Source organism: Nelusetta ayraudi, unplaced genomic scaffold (assembly GCF_046127955.1).
Source record: "Nelusetta ayraudi isolate G7.1 ecotype Tasmania unplaced genomic scaffold, CSIRO-AGI_Nayr_v1 ptg000058l, whole genome shotgun sequence".
Taxonomy (NCBI): Eukaryota; Metazoa; Chordata; class Actinopteri; order Tetraodontiformes; family Monacanthidae; genus Nelusetta; species Nelusetta ayraudi.
Window position 1 is genome coordinate 2001632 of NW_027466108.1, and position 25601 is coordinate 2027232.

General features: G+C 44.5%; 1 protein-coding gene and 1 long non-coding RNA gene across 3 annotated transcripts in view; one reads left to right on the forward strand and one right to left on the reverse strand.

The window, feature by feature from the left end:
- Positions 1-25601, reverse strand: part of LOC142896955 (uncharacterized) — a 525186-nt gene that overhangs the window by 189730 nt on the left and 309855 nt on the right. The window lies entirely within an intron of this gene.
- The window catches only part of LOC142897012 (GDNF family receptor alpha-2-like), a 56828-nt gene that overhangs the window by 18162 nt on the left and 13065 nt on the right, over positions 1-25601 (forward strand). For both annotated transcript variants that reach the window (XM_076039011.1, XM_076039012.1), the window contains one exon: positions 11656-12034. In XM_076039011.1, coding sequence (XP_075895126.1) covers positions 11656-12034 — 379 coding nt within the window. The remainder of the gene's footprint in view (positions 1-11655; positions 12035-25601) is intronic.

Here is a 25601-nt window from a genome sequence, read left to right on the forward strand (position 1 = left end):
TAACAAACAAAAAAGATTTACCCAACCCACAAATGGACTTCTAATTAAATTAATTGAAAATGGTGAATACGTTGTTTTTTAAATATATTTTCCACACTGAAAATAAAAATCACAGCAGCAGTATATTAACGATTCAAATTCACATCCATAATTGAAATATTGTAAAAACACCAATCCCAAATTAAAAGTACAGAAGCTCTATCTTGTCTTCTAACTGCAAAAAGAGTTACGGCCCGCTTGAAATTGTTGCAGTCTACTCTCCGAACAGCCCGAGCTGCAAACAATGTCTACTGTGTCTCACTGTTATCGGATGCTATGCCTTATACATGAACTCCACTATTCTTTATTCTGCTGAGGCGAGCATTGTTTGCAGCTGTGACCTGTTGCTGCTACGTATATGTCCTCCCATCAATGTCAGGGCAGAGGCTACAGTTATCTGATGCAGCACATAACAGATGGAGCGATCAGGACATTGTGTAGGCCAGCCGATGTGAATATGACAATACTGACAGCTGACTGAGTGGAAATGACCTCTGGTTACCAGTAAGTGGGAATGCTGTTGAAAAGGCCAGCCCTCCTTTGGGAGAGCTCTTGACGGCTCTAGTGCGCAGTGTACAGGCAGCAGCCGCACAGCAAGCCTATGTGGGAAATCTGGTGCTGAAAGTCCACAGTTCTCTTAACAGAGACTGGGTTTTGTGGCAAGTTGCCTGCGTGGAAACCTTAAGCTACAAAACTCCACTTTCTGAGCCCTGCGAAACGTTGAGCACAGTGTCTTTGGTTCACTTCAGAGGGTTCCTCCTGAGCCTCCGTAGAGAGTTCCAGAGCTGGAGACTGCACAGGACTGAAAGAGATCGATGAGACATAAGCAGGAGCAAGGAGCACTGCAGTAAATTTAGGGGATTCAAGTGGAAAACCCTTCACGCTTATTCTGAGCTCAGCAACATAAAAATACACTGCATGTCTCAGACCTTAGAGATGTGTAAAATCCATTTCTATAATGAACATATGCATTTTATCCAGCCACCATTTCTGAACTACAATGTCTACCTCAGATGCCAGACGTACTGTCATGCTTGACTGATTTGTCTCTCATGTCCGTGTGCAAAGGAGCCCATTAGAAACTGGAGATGACTGTTAAAGAAAAAGAGAAAATTGACAAGGTTTTTTTTAGTCCAACCTCTTCTCTATCACAGTCAGAGTGAATCAGTCATATTTCTCTGCAGTGGAGCCAGTTAAGAGAAAAGTGCAATGTTTTCAATTTATGAAGGTGGTAACGCTGCACGTCCCAAAATTTGCAAAGCAGTCAGGAAAGTGGGGGATACCCTTTAATTCCGTTCTTTGCCTCTCTTTCAATGAGAAACTTTTGTCCGCTTATATTGAACTGGAAGTGCTGCGTCCACAGTGCGCAGCCCCCGTCGTAAATGAGCTCACAAAAGTTTCCTGTTATAAACAAGTCCTGCTCATGGTAACAGCGACAATGCCAGGGAAAGGCTCCCCAGTGGGAAGAAACCCTTAGCAGATCTGGACATATATGACAAATCAACCCAAAAATCAGAATCGTTGACTGTAAATAAAGATGGACAGACCATTGTGACATCACCCACTGCAAATACCTGTTTTGAAGAACTAAAGATTGGCCTCATGGTCAGCGCCATCTTGAGCTTGTGGTCCCTTTGAAACCAAAGGATTCCACATTTGGATGTGTGGTTGGTACCAAAGCAGTGAGTGAGTTTAGCCATGCTCACAACTCACAACTTATGGTCAAAATGGACATTATCTCATTTGCTGAATTGTATTTAGACCAACAAAACAAAGTGTGGCCAGTTTGTAACTGTATGGATTTGGTGCTCATGTCCATATTGACAGCCAGAAACTTTGAGTCTTTTTGCATCCATCTTTGCCGGTTCCTGCTGGTTTTCGGTGCTTTCACATCGGCCTCCTTTTAGAAACCTGAAGCTCCGTCCATCTTTTTATAGTCGGGGATTAGAATCCTCTTTTCTGTTGGTTTTAAGCAGAGATCTGATCTTTGATCTGATCATTTTTCAGGTAAGAGCACAAATCTTTCAACCGAAATTTTCAGAACCTCATTTACATTTTAGAACATGGACAGTAGTTAAAGGTGGAATAGCAAGGGGATAATTTGCCTAACCAACAGAATGATACGTATTTCACGTTTGTCATTAAGAGAGATGTTGAATGTGCTTGTCTCGGAATTCTACTGATAATTGCGTCTCTGTCTAGAACCACCCTGTTAGAATTGACTTCACTGAGTATTCTAAACAGAAACCTTCCTTGTACGACCCAGCATGAAGCTCTGGTTTCAATAAATCAAAAGAAGTGTGAACATTCTCTGAGAAAGCACATTATGGTTGATTACGGTCCCTCCAATGCCAGTGACAAACAGCTCCTCATCCCAACGACATTAAATTCTCCACAAAATTAGTACTACCGTGATAGTTTGCTGACAGAAATGTTTTGTGGATGGAAAGACTCTCATTTGAGAAGCAGATTAAAAATATTCTCGGGGAACCTAGATGATACAGTTCGATTAAGACGAATCCCCGAGTGTACTGTTGGAAAGTGAAAAACCGTTTCACGCTCATCCACATACTGATGGGTAGAAACGAACAAACCCCGGTGTGGCAATGAGTTCAAACTGACCAAAATGTATAAATGAACCAAAACCATTGTGGGACTATGATGTTCATGTGTGGCACATGAGAAGACAACAACACATAATGGAGAAGGGAAAATGCAAATGGGACTGCATGAGTACAGCATCAGCCTCTATCTCTCTCTATTATTAGGGTCCCTCTTTCCCACAGGTTACTCTCTCACTCATCTCATTATAAGAGGGAAATGAGCAACATTTACTGCATTGTAAACTTGCTGATATTGGCCTTAAATAGATGTGTAATTGGTAATAACTATGGTAAAAATCACATAAAACCATAAGTCCCAGTTGGACCGCATAGTCGCTGGATTGCACTGAGCCTTTGCAGCCAAGGTAGCAAAAGTATTCCCAGTCTTTACTTAAGTAAAAGTATGGTTAATTGTGTAAAAAAAAATACTCTGGTAAAAGAAAAGTTCTAATTCAACTCCTTTACTCAAGTGAAAGTAAGAAAGTAGAGGTTCTGAAATGTACTTAAGTAAAATTTAAAAATTCTTATTATTTTTGCTAAAAAAAAACAAACCCAATACATTCATTGATAAGCTGAGGTACTCTAAAATAAGCTTCCTATAAATTATGATCCAGTTTTACATTTAACAACACAACAGCGTAGTTCAAATAGCTCCGCTTCAAGCTACACAACTACAGTGATATGTGAATTATTACACAAACAAACACAGAGCATGTTCTTCCACTGTAATGACTAAAAAGTACATATATTTGTGTACAAATGTATGGAGTAAAAGTAAAAAGTCATCACAAAAAGAAATACTCAAGCAAATTACAGATGCTGGAAAATCGACTTAAGTACAGTAACAAAGTATTCGTATACACCAAGTCTGAATTGGGCCCAAGTAGTAGTAATGAAGCTACATTTACGAGAAATGACTGTTATCCCGGTTCTCTCAGTTGCTGTAAAAATGCTGTCACCCCGAGCATCATATAGTTTTGTCAAAGGCTCCTTGCGGACAATGCTGAAAGTCTTCTTCTTGTGCAAGATATGGATGAAATGACACATCAGTTTGTCTTTTAAAGTTTTGTTAGGTCTGCCTACTGGAATCTGAATAACATTGCCAGCCCGATGGTATGTTGCTGTGGGTGCACACTGATGTGTTTGTGAGGCATCTCTTCTCATAGTTTGTGCTCTTTGATGGGACCCACAGGGAGGTTCCTACACAGCGACAGAGGCAGTGATCCACCCGGAATACTGTTTAATCAATAGCCATGTGGTCGTTAGATTATTAAAAGAAGACTCTTATGAAGGATCTGGGAGTGTGTATGTATATACATATATGTATGTGTGTGTGTGTGTGTGTGTGTGTGTGTGTGTGTGTGTGTGTGTGTGTGTGTACATATAACGTATGTCCCCTCACATTTCTGCAAATATTTAATTATATCTTTCCATAGGACAGAAATAACACTTTGATACAAAGTGAAGTAGCCAGTGTACAGCTTGAACAACAAATGTATTGTCCCATCAAAATAACCCAACACACGACAAAAAAAAAAAAAAAAAAAGTCTAAACTGCTTCCAACAAAAGCAAAAGTGAAAATGCCCAAACTGTGCCCAAAATATCAAAATTTTGTCTGGCCATAATTATTTTCCAGCAAGGAGTTCACCACCACAGACAAAATTTTCAGAGAGCAACAATTCTTTTTTCAGATCCTCAGAAAGTTCTTTGTCATGAGGGGCCATGTTGAACATCCAGCGACCAGTATGAGGGTTAGGTTAGGGTTAGCGTGAGAGCGATAGCAAGAGATTTAACACACCTGCTCCACTTTATACCTGAGACCTTGTGACACTAACAAGTCACATGATGCAGGGAAGGGAAAAGGCTAATTGGGCCCAATTTGGACATTTTCACTTGGGGGGTGAAAATGTCACTTTTGTTACCAGTGGTTTAGACGTTTATCGCTATGTGTAGAGATATTTTGATGGGACAGTAAATTTACACTGTTACACAAGCTGGACATGGACTGCTTCACATTGTCTCAAAGCGTAATATATACACACACCCTTCTCAAACCCCAAATGGAAAGCTATAGCGGCGTACTGCATAGGGCAAAGATATCTTGGACTGCAATTGATAATATGCCTCGTGTGCAATGAATTCTGTTCTGCTGACCCCGCACTGAGCTAATTAACTTATTAGGAGCAGAGGGCAGCGTAGAATCCTGCATCCGGAGGTCCCTGCAGGAAAGAAGTTTAACATCCCTGCGTTAGCCTTCCTAACTCTCCGCACTAAGCCTCTCACCTCTCCACTCAACTTGCCCAACGTCCAATTAAATCCAGAGCGCTGCCTCTGCGGCAGGGAGAGAGAGAGGAGCAGCGCTACGGGCGTGCTTAGCATGCCACTGAAACGTTTGACATTTTTCATTGTCCTGGTAACAATTCCGATTGCTTATGCAAACGCGAGGATCCGGTTTGTTTGCCGATAATCGGCGAGGTCTCTTTGGCAAGTGGGCCTCTTTGCATATGTTTGAGCGGGATTTGTTAAACATTTCCCCGTTAATGTGCCCGTGTTTATTTATATCATTTTGTTCACGGGCCTCATTCTCTTTTTAAATTCTTGAATCAGTTTACTCTGAGTTAAGTCTTGCCGTGCCTCTTGGCTGGCACTCAAGGGAGATGTTTTTCAGTGTGTATGTATTTTGCATCTGCAGCTATCCTCAAGCAATTATTGACTCACTGTTTATAGGTTTTACCTGAAACACATCTTTTTTTTTTTTTAATTATTTGAACATGTAATCCTGGCAGCGTCAGCTGGAGCAACGGTGTGGCATGCAAACCAGGAGCTCAAGTATTTAGAGGCCTGTTTACAAGTATTTAAAATTCCTTTGGACACCTCTTTCCAACCTCCGCACATATTTACTCTCGGCATCCAAATATTTAGTCGTAGCTCATCTTCCTCTTTTTCCACTGTGCTTATCTTGTGCCAAATATCTCCCTGCCGGGAGGTAAAAATTCATTTGGTCTTTGAGAACGGAACATTTCATCAGCCCCGCTGGTCTTCCTCGGGTGACATCTGTGTTTCTGACTTGTGCCGCAGGGCTCAGGGAGATAATGTTGTAAAATCCAGCGCACCTTATTTAGTTTCTTCCCCCCCCCACCCACCCCTCTCCCTCCGGAAACCCCGGCACAACACAATGTGCAGAGCTAATGACTGATGAGCCCTTTGACACGGAAATGCTTGACACGCTCCTCAGGGTCCCCGCTAAAGACCTCCCTAACAAGCTCTCGTACACTCACCCAAGGCCATATTAAATCCAAACTTTGGCACATTTCCTAATTACTGAGAACATACTCAGAGCCAAAAGCTGCTTTCTAACCTAGGCAAAGCCCCCTCTGCAGTGCAAGCCTCCCTCGAGTATGGGCCGATGTATAAAATGCAGAATTCAAATTAGCCTGGCGGAGAGCAATTACTGAGAATGGAAGATCCCCCTTCTCTGTGGGGACAAAAGCGCCCAAATCCAGATGCAGCGTAGGTGAATGTTTTATCTGCCTCTCAGTGGTCCTTCCCTCCCTCTCCCTCCCTATCATCGCTCCTTTCTTTCTTCCAATGAAACACTGGCCGTCATTTTAATATCTCTTCTGTTTGTTTCATCCCTCCTCCTGAGTCACTCATTTCTTTCTTTTTCTGTCTCTCTTGCTTTCTTCCTCCCTCCTCTTTGCTCTTTCTTCACCTCCCTTCGTGTTTGCCACATGAGGACAAAGAATGGACGCTTATTTCCGCTACATTACCATCGCCGCAATCTAATTTATGGTGCTCATAGAGTGGAGAGGCCTATTAAAAGCCTATTTACAGTCAAGCAGCGCCATCGCCCGAAGCCATGTTGATGCTTCAAGTGTTGTTGACATAAACGTTATGAGGTCACCGTAGCGTTTGAGGCAGGTGTGAACAACGAGGTGCGACTCGGCTCTCCTTGCCCGCTCCTCGACGGCGTCTGTCAAAACGCGCACCTACGGTGGATGGCGTCAAGAAAGAGTCGCCGCTTGTCCCGTTTCCTGCACTCAGTGACACTGATTGTTCTGTATTTATTGCGTCCATTAATCAGCCGGCGCTTCCGCTCAACCATCTACTGGCTCATTGGCTCAGGCGGCACTCCCCTCGCTCGTTAATCCATAGTCCTACGCGCGAGGAGATGGTGTGTATTTGAAAGCTGTTCCGATGCTTGGCTGTCTTAATTACTCCGTTGATGGGCCGGTTTTCGTTTATCTGAGTGCCAGTCTCGTGCGCGTTCCCAGAATTAGGCCGTATTAATTGAGGGCTCTCTAGCGCGTCCCTGGAAATGGCGGTCCGGCGCGTGTCTCCCGTCATCTCGATGTCTCTCTATCTGTCACCATCCACTGCTCAGCTCTTCCCCGCCCCTCTTAAGCTTTTCCTTTTTTTTTTTTTGCTTTGTCTCTTGTCATTAGTGAAATTAAACCCTTTCTCCTCACGTTACTGCAAGGGAAAGAGGTCCGGCGAAGTCTTGCTCTGGAAAATCAATTAGAACTGTAACACAACGCCAAACACTTCCCCTCACAAATTCCTGCATCTCGCTCTGCCTCCCGCTCCCCACTCACGCCACCATCCCGTATCCCGTTTGCGAGCCAGCATGCGGGGGCCGTCAAGTGTGCTCTCTGTGTTACTTTTTTCGGTGTAGTGCTGAATTCAATCTCAGCTCCCTAATCAGTGGCAGTAAAAACCTGTCCATTGGCTCAAAGGCAGCTCCAGCCGCACTTGGCCGGATAAATCTTGGTCAGGCTCATCCTTCTCGTGCACTCTTTTCATCCTGGACCCCCCAGTGGCCCACATTGGAGTCTGCAGATGGCTAAGGGAGATTTAGGAGCTGCAATCCATCAATGTAATGTAGCCTGAACCACTGGCTGGCCGCCCCGCTAACCTCGCCTCCAGCTGGACCGTATTGCCCCTCTTTAGTCGAGCTTGGCCCACTTCAGTGTAACTGTGGCTTATTTATGCCCGGCTCTAAAAAGTCATCCGTCTTTTTTTTCTTTTCTTTTTTTGGTTCTCGTCTTAAGCAACATCAAGGCAAGCTTTGCCATGGCAAAGCTGGCTAATTGTCTGCTCCTACAAAAAAAAAAAGAAAAGGCTGTTGTTGTTTTTGTCGCTGTTGCATAAATAAATGTAGCGTGTACATTTTGGTCGCAGTTTCGCGCACTAACAAGGGTTTCTCCATGTTGCCAGACATCAGTTGTCAAGTGTTTTCCCTCTCCCCAAAGACAGCGTGTGTATAAACAACTCTAAATCCATGGCATAGTGATGTCTTAGTTTAATGTGGGACATAAAGGGTAATTCTTTTATTACCTGAACAGCCCGGGGAAGGATCTCCCTGGTGGCCTGCGACACACACCCACACACACACACACACACACACACATGCAGGAGAAAAAAAACAAACAAAGACGGTACTAATAAAAACAACAGCACGCCTCACTTCTCATAACAAACATCTTGCTCACTAGAAAACCCACAACATGTAATGCTGACACATCTGAGTCTACTCTTTGGTTAATAGAAAACCCTCTCCCCCCGCCTGTGATAAACACAATGCCACGAGTCTGCAAGTTTCAGTCTTGCTTGATATGTGCAAAATAGAAATAGAAAAATAGAAAGAGCGGGGGGGTGGGGGGAGGGGGGATGGTAATGTGAAGTGTTCCGTGCACTCCACTTTTAGGGACTGATGTGAAAAGAATGGCTACAGAGGAAAAAAAACAGCATCCCTGTGACACCTCTCCAAAAATAAACAGTCGTCCCTTTATTCCAGGCTGCCTCTCCGACTCGGGCCTGATTGTTTCTGTAGAATAAGAGATGACTCTTTCTGCGTGTCACCGTGCTGCCACAACCTCTGCGATATCATTATCCACGGCGGGTGGAGAGGTTAACCTCTCTAATGCAGACTGAATACATCGAGCGGGCTGGCGCAAGTGAGCATCCTTGGCCTTATTACTGAGAGATGTTGAGCAGAGCTGTTCTTGTCCTGCCACTGCGGATGCGAGGCACCTCACAAACGACAAACACACAGGCGCAGCGAGTTGAGCTGGCCCCATTTCACCTTCTACTTTTTTTTTTTCCAAACGGGATGCCAATCCTCCTTTGCTTTTAACCCATAAAGACCAAAAGCTTCGCTGTAAAATGCTCTCAGAAACCTGGGCGTAATTTAAGCAGAGTGAAAAAAGCTGAGCACAACCAGAAACATTTCACAAAATCATGTTTCCCGTCAGGCGATTATGGCCTTATTAAATATGTTGACGATACATACCTGCAATAAATACAACCAATATGAAAAAAGCCTCAAGACGAAGCAACAGGTGTGAAAACTGAAAAAAAAACTCACTATAGTGAAGGTCTGAAAGGCTTCTGTTGTAAATGCCCTTAAAACCATTGGCAGCCAATGAGTGTGGACATAATATGAGATGTGAACGTGCAGCAAAGTCGACCATCTTCAGCTGCCTGCTATGATCTGTCAACTCGGACAAATCACACAGTGGCACAATGTGCTTAATCCAAATCTGGTGGCTTTGTGTTTACGTATGACTTACATTTACACAGTAGCATTGAAAAAACCTGAACATTTTTTTGGATCACTTAGAAACTGAAATCTTGGAGCTTCTGGAGCTTTGTGCAGTCAGTACAGTCCAGAGTAAATGAGAACAAATGTATATTTAAACACAAACAGCTCATTCGACATCACTGTTTTTTGTTTTTAGTGCAGTCGCAAATGTTTCTCATTTCATTCAAACTATTCACACTCAATTATGTAAATGAAATCCACACAGAGGTTCACAAACACGATGTTCACAAATATTTCTGGTATTAACTCTGCCATTTTTTTATACAGTTGTCAATATTGTGTTAACAAATCCTTAAACATGTTTAAAAGAATTGGCAAGTTTCATGAATAACTTGTTTTTAATCTAGTTTGTCATTTATATGCAACTATCAGCTCGTCCTTTGCAAATTCCACATCTGTTTGTGTTGCCTGCATTCTTTCAGCCCATCCCAGAATAAATCAATCAATTGCACACGTCTACAAAGTCCCAACCAGGGTAGTGTGGATGCTGCATTATCAGTAGTTTTAGCAGGGCTGGTCAGTATTCTGAGTGAGAGCAAAGAACCATACTGAGGTACCATAAGGCCGTAATGTCAGGAGTCACCTTGGCCACGTCGCCTCATCATCTTCTTTTGCTACCTGTCTCAACTTCTGAAACGGGTATATTTGGACCCAATTGCAGTACAGCAGACAAAAAGGTGATGTTGAAAGCCTCTTTAATCAGCAATCAGGCAGGACAGGCTTGTCAAAGTCAGGCAAGGTTGACAACAGGAAGTCAGTCTGGAAATATTGCTGGTGAGTCTTGCCTGCGGAGAGCTAAAGAACAATCTGGCAGGGAATGTGTGGTGAGCGGGAGTCTTTACATACATATATATAGCCAGTCAGATGAAAGCAGGCGAGCGGAATGCAGTCGCTTTAATGAGTTGGGTTGGAGAAGAACTAAGTGGGGAACAGAATGTCCAAACTGTGACAACTTCTAATGTTGACGGGAGAAAGTGGGAAAAGTGCAGAGAGCTCACTCAGAGCAGTCAAGAGTCAGATTGATGTGGACACTTGCTGGTGGAATTGAACTCCCAACCACATTTTCTGAGTGTCTCAGTCCAAATATGAAAATTTCAATTCAGTATAGGACAGCAGCCAGAAGTCACACTCTTGGTTTTAGACTGACAAACCTAATAAATGTTTTTGTTTGTCTCAATGAATCCTTTGGAACAAGATGAGATTTTGTCTTTAGACTGATGTAGAAGGGTTACTTACATTAATGCTACAGGACTGGTTTTTCTAGTCCAGGAGCCTCAACGTAACCCTTCTACACTAAGATGACCTGGATGACTTAGAACCTTCACAGATTTTGACTGGTGTTAGGGCCAGATCCACAGAGAATGGACTGTGGCGTTAAATAGCTCTGTTTTTTGTGACAACATTGTGTTTATGCGAGTATATCCGTAAAGGTTTTTGCCCATAGGATATGCCAGCGCAAGACGCAACTACAAACTCGGCCCCTGAGTCAGGTGCGCAAGGTGCTGGTCTGACAACCAGCATTCAATTTGCACCTTAGATTGGGTCTAAATACGTGTATGTTTGGGTGTGAGTCAAGAACGATCCCAGCGACTCGCACCGTTTGATGGGAGTCCGGGCATGTCAGTTGTTTAGGTGACACATTCACCACCATCTGAGTGTGAATAAAATGTTTTAATGCAGCCCATATATTGTGTGGATAGGACATAGTTTTCTTTTCTTTTCTTTTTTTTGTCCCATTTGCATCTGTGTTTCTGCCGCGAAAGCTGCGCAATCGCTTAGTGGATGCGGCCTTCGGTATTTTCTGACCAACGTTCTCCTCAATGGGCCCATGTCAATATTTTCTCGAGGGCTCAAGGATTTTGTGTCTTTATCTGAGCTCATGCATGCGTATCCCTCAATGTGGACTCCTACCATCATATCACTGTATCACCTCGAAGAATCCACCATCCGTCCGCACACACAGCTCAGGCCATCGCTGAAATAACCGATATTTCGCTCCAGGTCCAAAACTACCTGTGTAAGTTATCCAGCTGCGGTGGATGCAGGTTAACTGCAGGTCTTTTCCAAGACGTCCAGTGTACTGCGGTGAACCAGACAAGCACAGATTATATTGAAGTGTGTCTAGCATTTGAGATGAACTCCTTCAAAGGCAAAGATGAAAGTGTTGTGTGTTTTTTCTTCTCTATTTGTTAAGCCACAGCTGTTTGATGATGTTGAGTCAGAGGATCAGTGGAAAGATTTTTATTTTTTTTTTTATCCCCCTGGTCGGATTGTATTTGTTTCAGGTTGTGTTTCATTGAAACGACACATGCACACACACACCTTACTCTATTGAAGCACCTTTGAAAAGGAGGCTAAGGTTCCTTTGACCTAAAAATCTGTTCTTCTATCCTCCCGTGTTGACTCAGGGATGCTCACAGTGGCTCCCAAAGCCTTCCACTGTCCGGACCCAGAGAAAAACTGCAACCCGTGCCTGGACGCGGCCAAAGCCTGCAACCTCAATGGCAGCTGCAAGAGGCAGCGCTCGTCCTACATTGCCACCTGCAGCAAGGAGGACCCCAACAAGGGCGACACGTGCAGCAAGAAGCGTTGCCACAAAGCCCTGAGGCTCTTCCTGGACCGCGTCCCGCCCGAGTTCAGCCACCGGCTGCTCTTCTGCCCCTGCCAGACCGAGGGCTGCGCGGAGCGACGTCGGCAGACCATCGTGCCCGACTGCTCCTACAAAGACAAGGAGAAGCCCAACTGCTTGGAGCTGCGCAAGGTCTGCCGCCAGGACTCCCTCTGCAGGTGAGCTAAAGGGGGTTCTGGTCGGGGCCAGAGGTGCCGTCCCCGTGGAGCTAATTTAGCGCGTCCTCTGCTTGGGTTAGTGCTTTGAGGTTAAAGAGGAAAAGAAAGAAAGAGAAAAAAAAGTCAGGGATTAATTTTAGAGAATTTTGAGCAGACCTTGGGTGTGTGTTGAGCCAAAAATCATTTTAAAAACCTGACTGCAGTGCAGTACAATAAGTACAGTGTGCACAACAATATAATTGCTGTGTATAATTGCTGTGAAATGGAAATAACCAAGGTGCAACTTTCCCATTTGATGGTGAGGACAGGTTTGCTTTTGCCCATTTATGTAAAACAGGTGATTGTCGCGTTTGCAATCCAGATCAAATATACAAATTTGCCTTTGATTTTGCTGTCAAGCTGGATCTGTCATTCCTAAAACGAACTGGCTGACTGCAAGTGAGAATTGCTTTGCTGATTATTATTTTTTCGTTCGCGCGACAATCACATGCACAAAAGGAAACAGTTCATTAGAGCCGCACGCCGCCGCCGTCTAGGCGGTAAATAGGAAACACTGCAGTTCCTCTCGCTTTGATTGACAAGTGCGGCGCGCCCCGCGAGCCCCTGTGAGGTACATCTGTAGATTCATAATCACATTGTTATTCATTCGTTTGTGGATACAGGACGCTGCGTTTTCCGCGGCGCAAAAAAGTTTCCCGTTTCAAAAGAGCGACGGCGGCAGCCGCCCATATTTTCTCTTGCTGTGCGTGTAAAGTTCGGCGGGGTTCCTCCACCGCCGCAGCCCATTAGAGGGAGTATGAAGATGTAAAGCTAAGTCGAAGGGACAACGCTCAATTAAGCTGAACAAAACATTAGCGGGCCGCGCCGGCTGCACGAGGCCTCGGCGGGATTGGAGCGGCCGAATTCAATTCGCACCTACCCAGCCGCGACTTGTTTCCTTGTGTAAGTGTTGCTGAGAGCAGCTGAAACACAGCACTTGTGTTATCGGCCAAATCAGCTGTCAGGAGCGCGCGTCTGCGTCCCCCGACCGTATCCCACTGTGGACGCAACAAATGGAGGGCGCCGACGGAGATGTGCCTCATTTTCACCAGTCTAAGCAACAACAACAACAACACCAAGAAAATACATATTTTAAATAATTCCCACTTTATAAAAGCTCATTTTTGCACCTAATGGAGTTTGACCAAGAGTTAGACCTTTGAGAAGCTCACAGCTAAAAATAAAACTCATTAGAAACGAATTATCGGGACTTTTTTCACCGACTTTTTCATGTTTGTTAATTGCGGTGACTGCCAGGGATTTAGACGCCGGCTCCCTCCCGAAATAAAGCGCCTTCAATTACTGTCAACGTTTTCTTTCATTTGACCAGTGTAGAATATACGCGCTCTTCATTCTTTCTCCAAAGGCGACAGCACATTTCAGAAGACTCAACACTCTTTGAACTCAGATGAACATTATGCACAATATGACTCATCAACATCAAAAGCCTTCATCTTACAAAACACTTTGGGCCACTTTTGTGCTTAAATCTTCCCTCTCTCCCATAACTGGACTGGTGATTTTTTTTGTGTTGGGGGATTTTTTTTTTTTTTCCTCCTCGTGTAAAGTCGAGGAGATTGACAGTCGCATGAAATTCAAATTAGTGTTGCCAGCCATGCAGAACAATTCCTTGTGGGGAAAATATCTATAGTGCATCATATTTATCCTGCGTCTGTAGATGTAAGCAGCTGTCAAGGCTAAATTTTAATGGAAAATGCCCTGTTCCTTACCCCCACCGGCGCCCACGTCCAACTGCTGTGCCGCTGAAGCGGGAAAGCACAATCGCCTGCTCTCAAATTTATGATTGTCTAAATAATTACTCGCCGGCCCGCGTGGTGTAATCTGTTTTCGGGCTCAGCGGCTTCCACCGACCTTTAGGCCCTCAGGTGTCTGCTGTGCACCTCCTTACTGGGAAAGATGAAATAGAACGTTAAAGCTCATTATCTGAGGCTCTGTGATGCCCCGCGAAGGTCAACAGCCCGATGAGCACGGCACAGCGTGGACACACCAGCCGGCGAGGAACTGCTCGGTTCTCTCTCTCTCACACACACACACACACACACTTTGGAGCCTTTATGTGCCTCTCCTAATCTAATGTTTGGGGGTTACATTCCACTGCTGGGCCTTTCCATAATACCATTAATCGAAGGTGTCATTGGTCAGCGTCAGGCTGTCACAGTTCCGTGATTGGTGATTTTGTCCCGCTGCGAGGTTGTACACAATCACCGCCTTCCTGTGAGGCATTCCGAACATGTCCCCTGTCTGCCTCTGTGTCCTTTGTCTGGAACATGATGTCACATGTCCTCATAGGACAAGCCCGCGTCCTCGAACACCTTTGAAATAAAGTTATTTTGTCTAAGTGCCGTATCAATTAACATGTCCTTGATGCCGGATGGAACGTGCCCTAAATCTTTTATTATCCGTCTAGTGCACAGACGGCAGAAAGCATTTGTACGAGGAGGCGAACCTTGGACGGTGATTGGGTGAACCTGCTCTCTGTTACACTGTGACAAACCAATGCAGTTTGTTGCTACTAGTATAGGCAAGGCAAGGCAAGGCAAGTTTATTTTTATAGCACATGGACAATTCAAAGTGCTTTACATTAAAACATTAAAAGCATTACAGAGAGTAAAAAGTACAATAAAAAGAAACAGAAAAAAATAAAATCTAAAGAAAATAGTGAATTAAAACAGTTAAAAACAAACAATAGTCTCGATAAGTTAAGATACAGTTCAGATTTCAAGCATAGACACAGAAGAAAAGAAATGTTTTAACTTGGATTTAAAAGTGTATACAGTTGGGGAAAGTTTAATGTCCACTGGCAGTTTGTTCCACTTGTTGGCAGAGTACCAGCTAAATGCTGCCTCTCCATGTTTAGTCTGGACTCTGGTCTGGATGACCTGAGCTGAGTTCTTGGATCTAAGAGCCCAGCTAGGTTTATATTCTTTGAATATTCCACAAATGTATTCTGGACCTAGACTGTTCTATGATTTGTAGACTATTAGCAGGATTTTAAAATCAGTGTGCAAAGGTTTTAAAACTGGTGTGATGTGTTCAGATCTCTCAGTCCCGGTTCAAACTCCAGCAGTAGTTCTGCTCTGGATGAGCTGCAGATGTTTAATGTATCGCTAGATGACGACAGCTCAAGTCTCTGTGTTTATGTGACGGGTGATATTAGCTCAGATGAAGTAAACACATGTTGTGGAGCGAAAAAAGTCTCCAATATTGAATTTTAATTTCTAATTCAGCGTTCACACACATTCCACACTCAGTAGTTCGCACCTCGTCCTTGATCTGCGGTTTGTCTGGAGCAGCTTCGACTTGTCTGCTTTTTCAAAATTTAAAGAGCTCTGTTTACTCGTGGAATCCCTGGAAAATAAAGACTCTCTCAAAACACTATTGTAGTGATGGATGAGCTAGATTTTAGTTTAGTTTAGAGTTCTGGTGAGGTTAATATCGCAATGTCAGAACATTCATTTTAAAAGTTGCTTCTCGGGCCCGGAAAGACAAACACCACGCAGTGTCTTTTGTGCAACTTTGGGCGGCGGGCGAGAGACGGTCCGAAGTCTTTGGTCATTTTAGTCGTTTGTGGAAAGTATAAACCATACGCTAATGAGTGTGTTGTGAATGTGGTGTTGTGTGTGCTAATGAGAGACGATGCAGGCAGAGCGAGGCGAGCTGGCACTTAGCCATTCCCCTCACTTGTCATGTCAACAGGCAGGACCCAGCAGGCGGAGATGTCACTCCATCAGTGACGCGTCTGCATCCGTAAATGCGCGGCAGGGTGCGAGATCGTCTCCGATACCCGGCGAGAGACACTGAACGGCAATCACTCCCCCACCAAACTTTCTCTCAAACCATTTTGCTGCATCTCTTACATCACCGGAGAGGGCGCCTCGTCCGCTTTAAAGATTGATAAAAGCATCAGGGAATTATTCAACAGCGGTGCCTCTGTCCATTCTGCGTGCCGACGAGGAGGAAGCGCAGCCAGAGCAGGTTTTAATTCATTTTAATACCGGGGATGCGATTGGAGGCAAAGAAGAGAAGGGGAGATAATTAGAGGGAGCGAGGCGGACGAGGAGGAGGAGGAAGAGAAGGAAGAGGAGGAGCAGGAGGAGGGAGGGTCTCCGACAACAATCGATCCGGGCTGCGAAGCCACTGCAGTGGGTTGGAGGTCAGCGCTTTGGTCACATGTCCGCAGATCTCTGCAGCAAACTCTGCAGGCCGTTTCATCTCAGTGCCGAGCGCGACCGCGCAGCAGCACATTCTGAAGGAAGCGAGGTTACAGCTCCCAACACGCCCCAGCCAAAACAGATTCGGAAATGCATACCCTGCTACCTCATTATTTATTTTAGGCTTTCGAAAGGCCAGCAGTCCCAAGCTGTCGGGGGATGAAGGATGGCTTCAAAAAGTTTTTTTTTATTATCATTATTATTATTATTTTCCAGTTTTACCTTCAGCACGCCGGCTGCCAGATTGATTGCGTCTGCTTGGAGACGGTTCAGATCGTCCCAGATTGTGAGCCCGGAGCTCAATCAAAGACAGAATAAATATTTGAGAGGATTTCAAATGTATAATTTTGGCTTGGGCTTACGTGGCATATTGCACGTTGTAAGATTACGTCCCGCCGCGGTCTCTGCGGAGACTGCTGTTGACATCCTGTGGAGACGGAGGGGCCGTCGATGGACGGGGAACAAGCGTGAGATGGACCGGCGCCGGTCTCTCCCACCTGCTTGTAGCGCACTGGTTACTGTTGTATTATTTTCTCTCCCTCCCATGAAGCCGCAAGAAAAGCAGATAAAAAGAGAGACTAGAGTCTGCTTGCTCCTTTTTGCAATTTCTCTCACCATCCTTCCAGTGGGTTCTAAATCTCTTCACTTGGGACTGCTAAGTCCGCAGAGTGACAATGGGCTATATTTGGATGTGCTGCTTGGGTAATGGAGTGTGAGCGTGTGTGTGTGTGTGTGTGTGTGTGTGTGTGTGTGTGTGTGTGTGTGTGTGTGTGTGCGTGTGTGTGTGTTTGTGTGTGTGTGTGTGTGCGTGTGCCCAAAAGGAGAAACTCCCTGCCCTGTTTCCGTGTCGGTCCGTGCAACACTAGCCCACAGAAGCCCCTTTTACCCAAAGCACATTGAGTTGTATACGTGTGTAATGTATTGATTGTCTAAAGGATCAATGCAACACTTCTTTCTTTGATTTATATCTACCGGCCCCCTCGGCTTACTGGGTGCTCTTTGATTGAGTTCTTTGGCCGCTGGTTATCAAAGAGGGGAAGCTTAGAGAGACAATCAATCACTGTACAGGTAACCTGACCCAGTTTGAGAGATGTATTGTACCAGGATGCCTTTTTTTTTATTATTATTATTGTTGTTGCTGAGAGCTCACAGGATACTGCATACACACTCAGAAGCAGACACTTCAGACATACGCTGTCCTAAATCAACAGACAGCCCTGTTCCAGCTGACAACTGGAGGCTCCAGTGAGAAGTGGGGAAAGTGGGGAAAAGACTGGGCCCCCGCGCGGGACGCGTCTGCGGTTTCAGAAACAAGGCTGGAAGAAAAATCAGGATGTTGTTGGACTTTTATCATCTATTTCTTCCACTTTTCCACACCCTAGAAAAAAGAAGAACTTTTCCACACCCGCACACATTTCTGAGGGCCCTCAAAGCAATTCCTTTCGGCACAGTCCCTCCCTTCACCTCCCTGCTCACAGTTGCGGCCAGTTCCCAGAGATACACTGCGGCTTTATTGCGCAAAACCACAGCTGCAGCGACTGCGAGGGAGCACATTTCTCAGACCGACCACTTCATTGAACGCGGCAGCGGAAACAGATGTAAGTGCATAATTGGAGCTGAGTGCAAATGACATGGTCCAACTCCAAAATGACCGAGCATCTAGACGGCCTGCCACTTCAAATCTGTTTGTGCCGAGCAACATCACAGCTACATGCCCTGGCAGTTCTTGGCTGATTAATGCCCATTAAAACCAGGAGCTAACGTTGAATGTAGAGGTAAAGTCGACATACGGCTCTCAAGCATCCTCTCAAAGAGGGAGAGGACGGCCACCGCTGCACTTATTTCCACAAAGGTGCAAACTCTTAAGACTTGAAATGGTCCTTAAACTTACATAATTGTCAACCCTCAACAAGTACACTGGATTTCCCTCACGCTGCCTCCAAAGTTCCTTCTCCAAGGCGATGGTTGGAATATTTTCCACATCTCTGCTCGGGTTACAAGCCGAAAAAAGAAAGAAGAGAAAAAAAAACACCCTTGTGTTGCTAGCAAACTTGTTTCAGTCGGTGAACATTTCTCTTCATTTCCATTTCCTTTCCGTTGCAGCAGTGTGGGACTTTAATCAGGCCCAAATGTCAGCGGAGACACACCCGACTTGCTGCCTCGACGCGAGAGCTGGAAAGAGTTGAAGAGAAGACCAACTAAGAAGGCGCAAGTGAGAGAGAGAGAGGACTTTGCTGCGATGAGTAGGATGGTGCAGGAGCTGGAAAGAAAGAGTCGCCTGCATTTAATTCCAATGCTGGATAATTATATGGCCATTTACTTTCCAGCCCCTAATCTCCAAGGGGACATGCTATAGCGGAAAACTGCTGCAATTACCGATCAGGCCTTATCCTGCCCTCCACGATCCCCTCCTTCACTTGTAACGCATCCATTATTAATGCAACCATCATCAATAGGACTTTAGACTTACCTACAGAGTGGTTGATGTGCGGTTTGAACCTTTCGATTAGGGGCTCGCCGTTTCACTCTTCATCATTCTCTGCTGGAACTTTGTACTCACTGAGAGGACTTCCTTGCAGATTTGTATGTTTCCGGTGCAATGTTCATCCCAGTGAGGACATTTGACAGACTAGTAATATATCATAAGATGGCCTTCATGCTCACCTTTTTCTTTAGAAATGAGGCAGAATCCAAGTCTTGTTTTCATTTCAATCTGCACAGCTTTCAGCAAGTTTCATCTCAGTGATGTCTTTCAGTCGCATGTGTGTGTGATTCAAACCTTTTCTGCAGGTTATTTTCTTGAAAAAGAAAAGGCACTAAATCAGTGTATTTTATGTAGTAGCCTGGCACAGAGTGCACTGCTGTTAAACCCCTCAAACTCCCTCTTCACTTTTACCAAGCAGCTGGAAAACAGCACTGGAACTTCTTCAATGTAGAGGCACCGCAGTGTTTATTCATGGCCAAACCGTAGCCTACACCGTGCCTCCGGCACTCTGTGTCTTCTGCTCCGCCACAAACTCGGCATGAGCCGTGCTAATCTTGTAACACAATCAAATGGATCTTTGTTAATGCAAAAGAGGGGGGGGAGTAAATACACTGGCTCTTGGTAAACGAGAAACTCAGCCTGCGTGCGTCGCACTTCTCTGGCGTCAACGCTCTAAAATTAATAGAAGGAGAAGACAGACACATCAGTGGCGTATGAACACTGTCAGTGTGACACTGACAAGACGGCTGCCAGCCAGCCGGGTTTTTTTTGTAAATATGGCTGATTAAGTGCTGAAAGGATTTTCCAAAGTGCCTTGAGCAGGACTGAACACAGCGTCCAATGACAGATGCCAGAAAGAAGCTGGTTTGATGAGCAGGCCTGCCGAAGGGGTTGTATGGGGGTGTAAGGGGTGTGTGTGTGTGTGTGTGGGGGGGGGGGGGGTGTTGCTGCTGCTGCTTGGCAAGTAAGTGTAGCTTATGAAATATAATGACATTACGAAAAACACTTATTTGACTCATTGCAATTCATTAATATATCTATGGACACATGTACGAGCAATTTTGAAAGAGGTTTATCTTTGTGTTGTTTGTGAGTAGCAATGATTTAATTACGCCTAATAACCAGACTGCAGCGGACAACATGTCATTATTTTTCCTTGTTTGTTTGTTTGTTTAGCGTGTACGTGTCGTCAGGGGACGGCTGTTTTGCCTCGTGCGCAGGGCTTTTAGGGAGTTAAGATAACCTTGAATGATCCACTCGCTCCTGAGCTCCGGTGGCGCGGCTGATTTCAGCAGTCATTCCAATGAGGGGACGTTCAGTGGGAGGGTAGTAAGACATCTGTAGTGGGCGGCGCCGACATAAAAAAAGCCACAGGGCGCCGGAGAGAGTGCGAGAGACGAAAGCAAACACCGGGGATGTGAACAAGTTTTTCCGAGTCAGCGGACGAGAAATATTGGAATTATGCAAACGTTTTTTTTTTTGGAAATAAAAAAACAAGACAAAAACACAAAACGCCAATTCAGATTCTTGCCCCGATGCTTTTTGCTTATTAATGCGGCGGTGACAGTGGCCGTCTTCAATCCTCTGCTGAGTAAGGGGGCAAACGTTGGTGTCGTGAGACTGCTTCACCCAAACGAGCTGACTGAACGCCATCTGTCCGCCGTGCCCTTTTCGGAGTATCGACTCGTATGAGTACAGTGCTGCCAGCAAAGGCCGCCCCCCCCCACTCACCGTCCCGGTCCTAGGCACAGAGGAAATCGCTGCGGTTAAAGTGGACAATCACCTCTGACCGGGGCAACGGAAAGACTGTCTCGGGGTCGAGAGCTGAAAGGGAGTTTGGAACAGGAGACGAATGGCACCGCGGCCTCTCTGTCGTTTATCGAGGCTACAGAGGCAGAAGGCCAACACGCGCTTGGACGGTTATTTTCCTTTTTAAATGCTGACACGTTTCCGAAACGTCCACTCGCAAGGTCTGTTAGTCTGTTCCGCGTGACCCTAATGAGTCGCGGCGCACAAAAGGGGGGAAAAAGTTGGCGTGGAGACAGAAAAAGTTGAAATTTCCGCTTCGCCCCGACATTTAAGAACCAGGCGCACACACACACACACACACACACACACACAGGGCCACTGCCATCTATTGATCAAGCTCAGTTTCGAAGTCTCCTGGTCGTGAGCCACAGCGCCGGCATGTGGGTCCACGCTGACAATTGGTTTGCGCGTCAGATGACAATGGCGCATTAATGAGAGCGGATAGCAGCGAGGCGAGATAAGGTTGGAGGAGCACAACAGAAAACGGGGGCGAGGAGGAAGCCGAGGCGAGAGGAAAGACACAGCTTTTGTTTTTCTCCTTTTGCCACGCTGGGCCACTGGAGTGGTGATCGGACAAAGGAGGCGTCATTTAATTTAGTTCAGTTTATTTTGAACATGTTCAAAAAGGGAATGAAAATGAAAAAAGATTAAAAAGGGAACATGTACATGCGGGTACATTCGAGAAACAAAACAAACAAGATCAGAATGATCAAACATATCGTTTGACATCTCAAGCACATAATTCAAATAAAGATTTCCATGTTCAAAAAGGAGCAGCATGAAGTTCAAAAACTTTTCTAGTCCTGCCTCCTTTTTTTCTATTGTCTAATATCATACTGTAAATAATTATCATCATCATCATTACATAAATGATGATACATGTGCACATAAGCCAACCCTGTTCCCATGTTGATGATTCACATGTCAATCAATCACACCACACAATAACCACAATAATAATGGTCATAAACAAGGTCAAAAGATTCTCCTTGATTCCTTAATCGTGAAATATTCTAATTTTAAAGAGTTTTTCAAATTTACATGTTTTTCATCTCTTCACTGCAGCTGTTTCACACATTCACTCCATTAGTTGTGATGCAATGCTGTTTAATGTTTGTTCATGCAGCAAACGACATAAAAATTGGTCGCCCCTTTGTAAATCCATATTTGCATCTATTGACAGTCTGTGGATCGGATAGAATCCACGACAGACAAATTCCCAGTCCTAATGTAGCGATAGACCTTTGTGGAATATTCAGAATCTGCTCGCTGCTTATCCCCCCCACTCCGACACCCTCCATGACACAAGAGTTTCCCAGACTGACATCCGTCCGTTTTGAATGATAGGAAGGAGAATTTGCGGAAAAGCCATTAGTTTTCTATCACTGCCGCGCTGGATGGACAGGCACTTAGTGCTGAGCCAAATCACAGTGTTTAAAGTGTCAGGTCGGTTGAAAGAAGTTTACCTCAGTGTGGGGCTTCCCTGCCACTTCGCCTGGGGGGCTGAGTGGCTGAAATGACCATAAAACTCTGTTGAGCTAGACAGCCTGTAATTTCAGCCGCGAGTGGCGTCTCGGCTGAGCTATAATGGAAAGCGCATTGGAGGCCGTGAAATTCGCCGCATCCCAGTGTTGGGAGACCATTGTCTGCGCACTCAGAACACCTCTCTAAACTTTAAAATGACTGTTTTTAAGCCTTCATTGTCTGAGCGAGGCCTGCACCGAGAAAGAAACACAGCGCTCCGACACTTCCTTCAATCTGCTCGAGTCTTCGCCTGCTCCTGCAGGGGGCCCTGGTGTTCACGTCCTCTGGCTTGCAACCACGAGAGGGAGAGAAATTGGGAGAAACGTGGCGCCGGCACTCGGCTTTGCGCGGCCACAATGAAGTTGTTCTCTCTGGCCCGCTTGCTTGTTTCGTATCTCTTTGCTCATCATCTGTCACGGCGCACAAGTGGCTTCTTTCACTGCCAGCAGGACCGGTTTGAGAGGGTTTGGAGTGAGGAGGGGAATACGCTTGCATTCGCTGGTGTATGAATTAGCATTTCTGTCGTTAGGGGAGTGTGTGTGTGTCTGCATTGGAATCCAATTTTGGAGACACAGTGCATGAACTAGAAGTTTCTCTTTTTTTTTTTGGAAGTCTTGCATTACATCTGATGCGAGCGTCAGCGTGTCCCATCTCGTCGCTCTCTCTGGGTGATTTGATAGAAGGGCAGCTGGAGGGCGGCAGAGTAATGAAGTGGGTCTGAGTGCGATTTGCTGTCGGATGGCGAGGCCAGAGAGAGAGAAACACACAAAGACAAGGAGACAGGAGTGCAACCTCACTGGCCCTGTGCGCCCCTCAGTCGGGTCGGCTTGATTCCTCTGTCCTCCTCTTCTCTTCCTCAGCTGAGATACCTGTAAGAACATTTGTCTTTGACTCTTCACAACACTGGACACATTTCTTTTCTGATTGAAGGTCTCCACAGAGTCTTTGTCAGAAAAATGAAAAATAAATAATCCATGGCCATGGGCTGGTTGCAAGGTCACAAGATAGTAACGGCGTCCATCAGGTAATATTAATGTTAATTGTTGTCACTTCCATCCATATTGCTTTAGCTAGCCAAAAGTTGAGACTCTTCAATGCAGTAGTTGTTGATATAGTATAATATAGTATGGTATAGTATAGTATAGTATAGTATTGTGTAGTATTGTGAAGTATAGTATAGTATGGTACGGTATAGTATAGTATTGTGTAGTATAGTATAGTATAGCATAGTACAGTATGGTATAGTTTTGTATAATATGGTATTGCGTACTATGTATAGTATGGTATAGTATAGTATAGTATAATAGAAGTAGACTATCGTTACCTTTATTGCTAAATAATAAACAGCATTACTTCAATACTAACAGCCTCTCCTGTAGTGGAATGATGTGATATTTACCCATTGACTATCTCATGGCAACACAATAAGTAACACATAGCCATGTCAATCAATGAACTTTTATTTGTACAGCACTATATTACAGACCAAGGCATCTCGAACCATATGAAAGATGTGCTCCATATGTTAACTATCTTGTGGCCATGCATTTTTTTTTTTGTATTGTTATTTTGTATTATTTTATATTTATAGATATTTTTTCAGCTGTAGGTCTCACAATGAACCTGTTTTCAGATTTTACGTTTCTGTCTGAAACAGAGTGAAGCTGTCTCACTCAAGTAATTGGGCTGAGAAAAAAGATGTTCGGATAAAAAGCACATTACGCCCCATGTTAACAGCCTCTGGAAAATATTCTGTTTGAACTTCCTGCTGAAGTGGATGCTTTGTTGTGCCTTCAACTTGTACGAAGATGGGCAAAACAACATCAGCACGTGGTTTTCTCTAACCTTGGAGGGATGTCCACAACTGTGTTTTAGCAGCAGTTTTTGTTGTGGGCATCTGTCACTGACAGTACATTTTATTTAATGATAATTAGTTCTGTTGATCTCAAAAGTTTTGTTTCAGAGTGACCTAAAAATACTGTACATGCACTTCCGTCGCTCCTCTCGTTTAATTGAATTGCTATGCTCCAGAGGAAAAAATGGAAATATATTTGGTGCACATAACTGCATGCCGGTAATTAGCATATATTTGGTACATTAAGGCAGCTCACTTACTAGCAAAGCGTACTTCCTGCTCCATTTTCATTGCCAGTGGTGAGTCTCCTGGAGTGTTTTATGGACTGACAATTAACCAAGTGTGCTCTGGTGGTGAACCTCACGTTAATTACAACGTTAAAAAAAAAAAGGAAAGGAAAAAGATCAGTGAGCGCAAGAAAAATGCATCCTTGTCTTTTATGAAAAGAGCGAGAAATTAATATCAGGCAAAATATATCCAAAAGGTGCAGGTAGGCATGTGTCATGTCGTTTGAAGTCCATTCAGCCGCTGCCTGGAGTCATGTCTCCCCAGCGCTCCTTTCTCCTCTTTTATCTTTGCCTTCCCTACATTCAAAAAATAAAGCACTCCACACTTTTGCCACTTCGCTCAGCACTTCACCATGTTCGCCGCTGACACGTCTGTAGCCCATATTTTAACAACCTGCGAGGCAGATGTAAAGATAAATGCACGTTCAAATCCCAGTAGTTAAAAAAAAAAGTCTTTTCTCCCGCTGGCTAAAGTCCCCAAATAGAACCTGAATTGTGATGCGACCGTGAGTGATGTGTCCTCCAGGCTGTGCCCTCACCTCTCTTCCAAAGGTGGCTGCTTCCACTTAGGATAATTTGTTTCTTTTTCTTTCATGTATGCCAGTGTTTGACTTTTGAAACACAAATCAACATTGTGTAACAAGGAGATGCTAAAATATGATAATAGTATATTTTTAAAAATAGATGTATTGTTATTGCTAAGGTTATACACACACATACACAAAAAAGGCATATCAGTCTAATGTTCCCGAGATCTAAGGTCCTATATTCCCTCAGCTCAGGTTCCCAAGTTGCCTGTTTTGTTATTCTTGTGATGAGATGGCAGTATTTTCACAGTCATTTTTTTCCCCTCAGTGAAATCCCTTGTGGTTCCGCTGCATCGAAAAACTTTTGCAAGATGACTGTGTCTGGTGTCTGCGGCGGTATCTGGCTCAACTTTTTTTTGTTGCTTCAATCTTCATCATGTTGCAGCTGCCAATCACATGTCTGGAATTGAGCTGGGCATTTGGGTCCGACACGGAAAAAAAAAGTCCTAACTTCCTCCTGCACTCATATTTAGAGCTGTTTATTGTACGAAAGAGAGTTAGGGCCACAAGAAGAGAAAAAATCATATTACAGGAAGAAGGTTTTTATGTAAGTTTTCATTTCGAGTTTCAAGTTATAATTTTGTGAGTAAAGTCAGAATTTCGTGGAAAAAAGTAGAAGTAAAAAGATAAAATTTCGTAAATAAAGTTGATGTGGAAAAAAAGACAAAGTTTCGTGAAAAAAGTCGCCGCAAATAAAGAGGAAATTGGCGAGTAGGATGGATGGTAGATTAACCCAGTTACCGACAGAT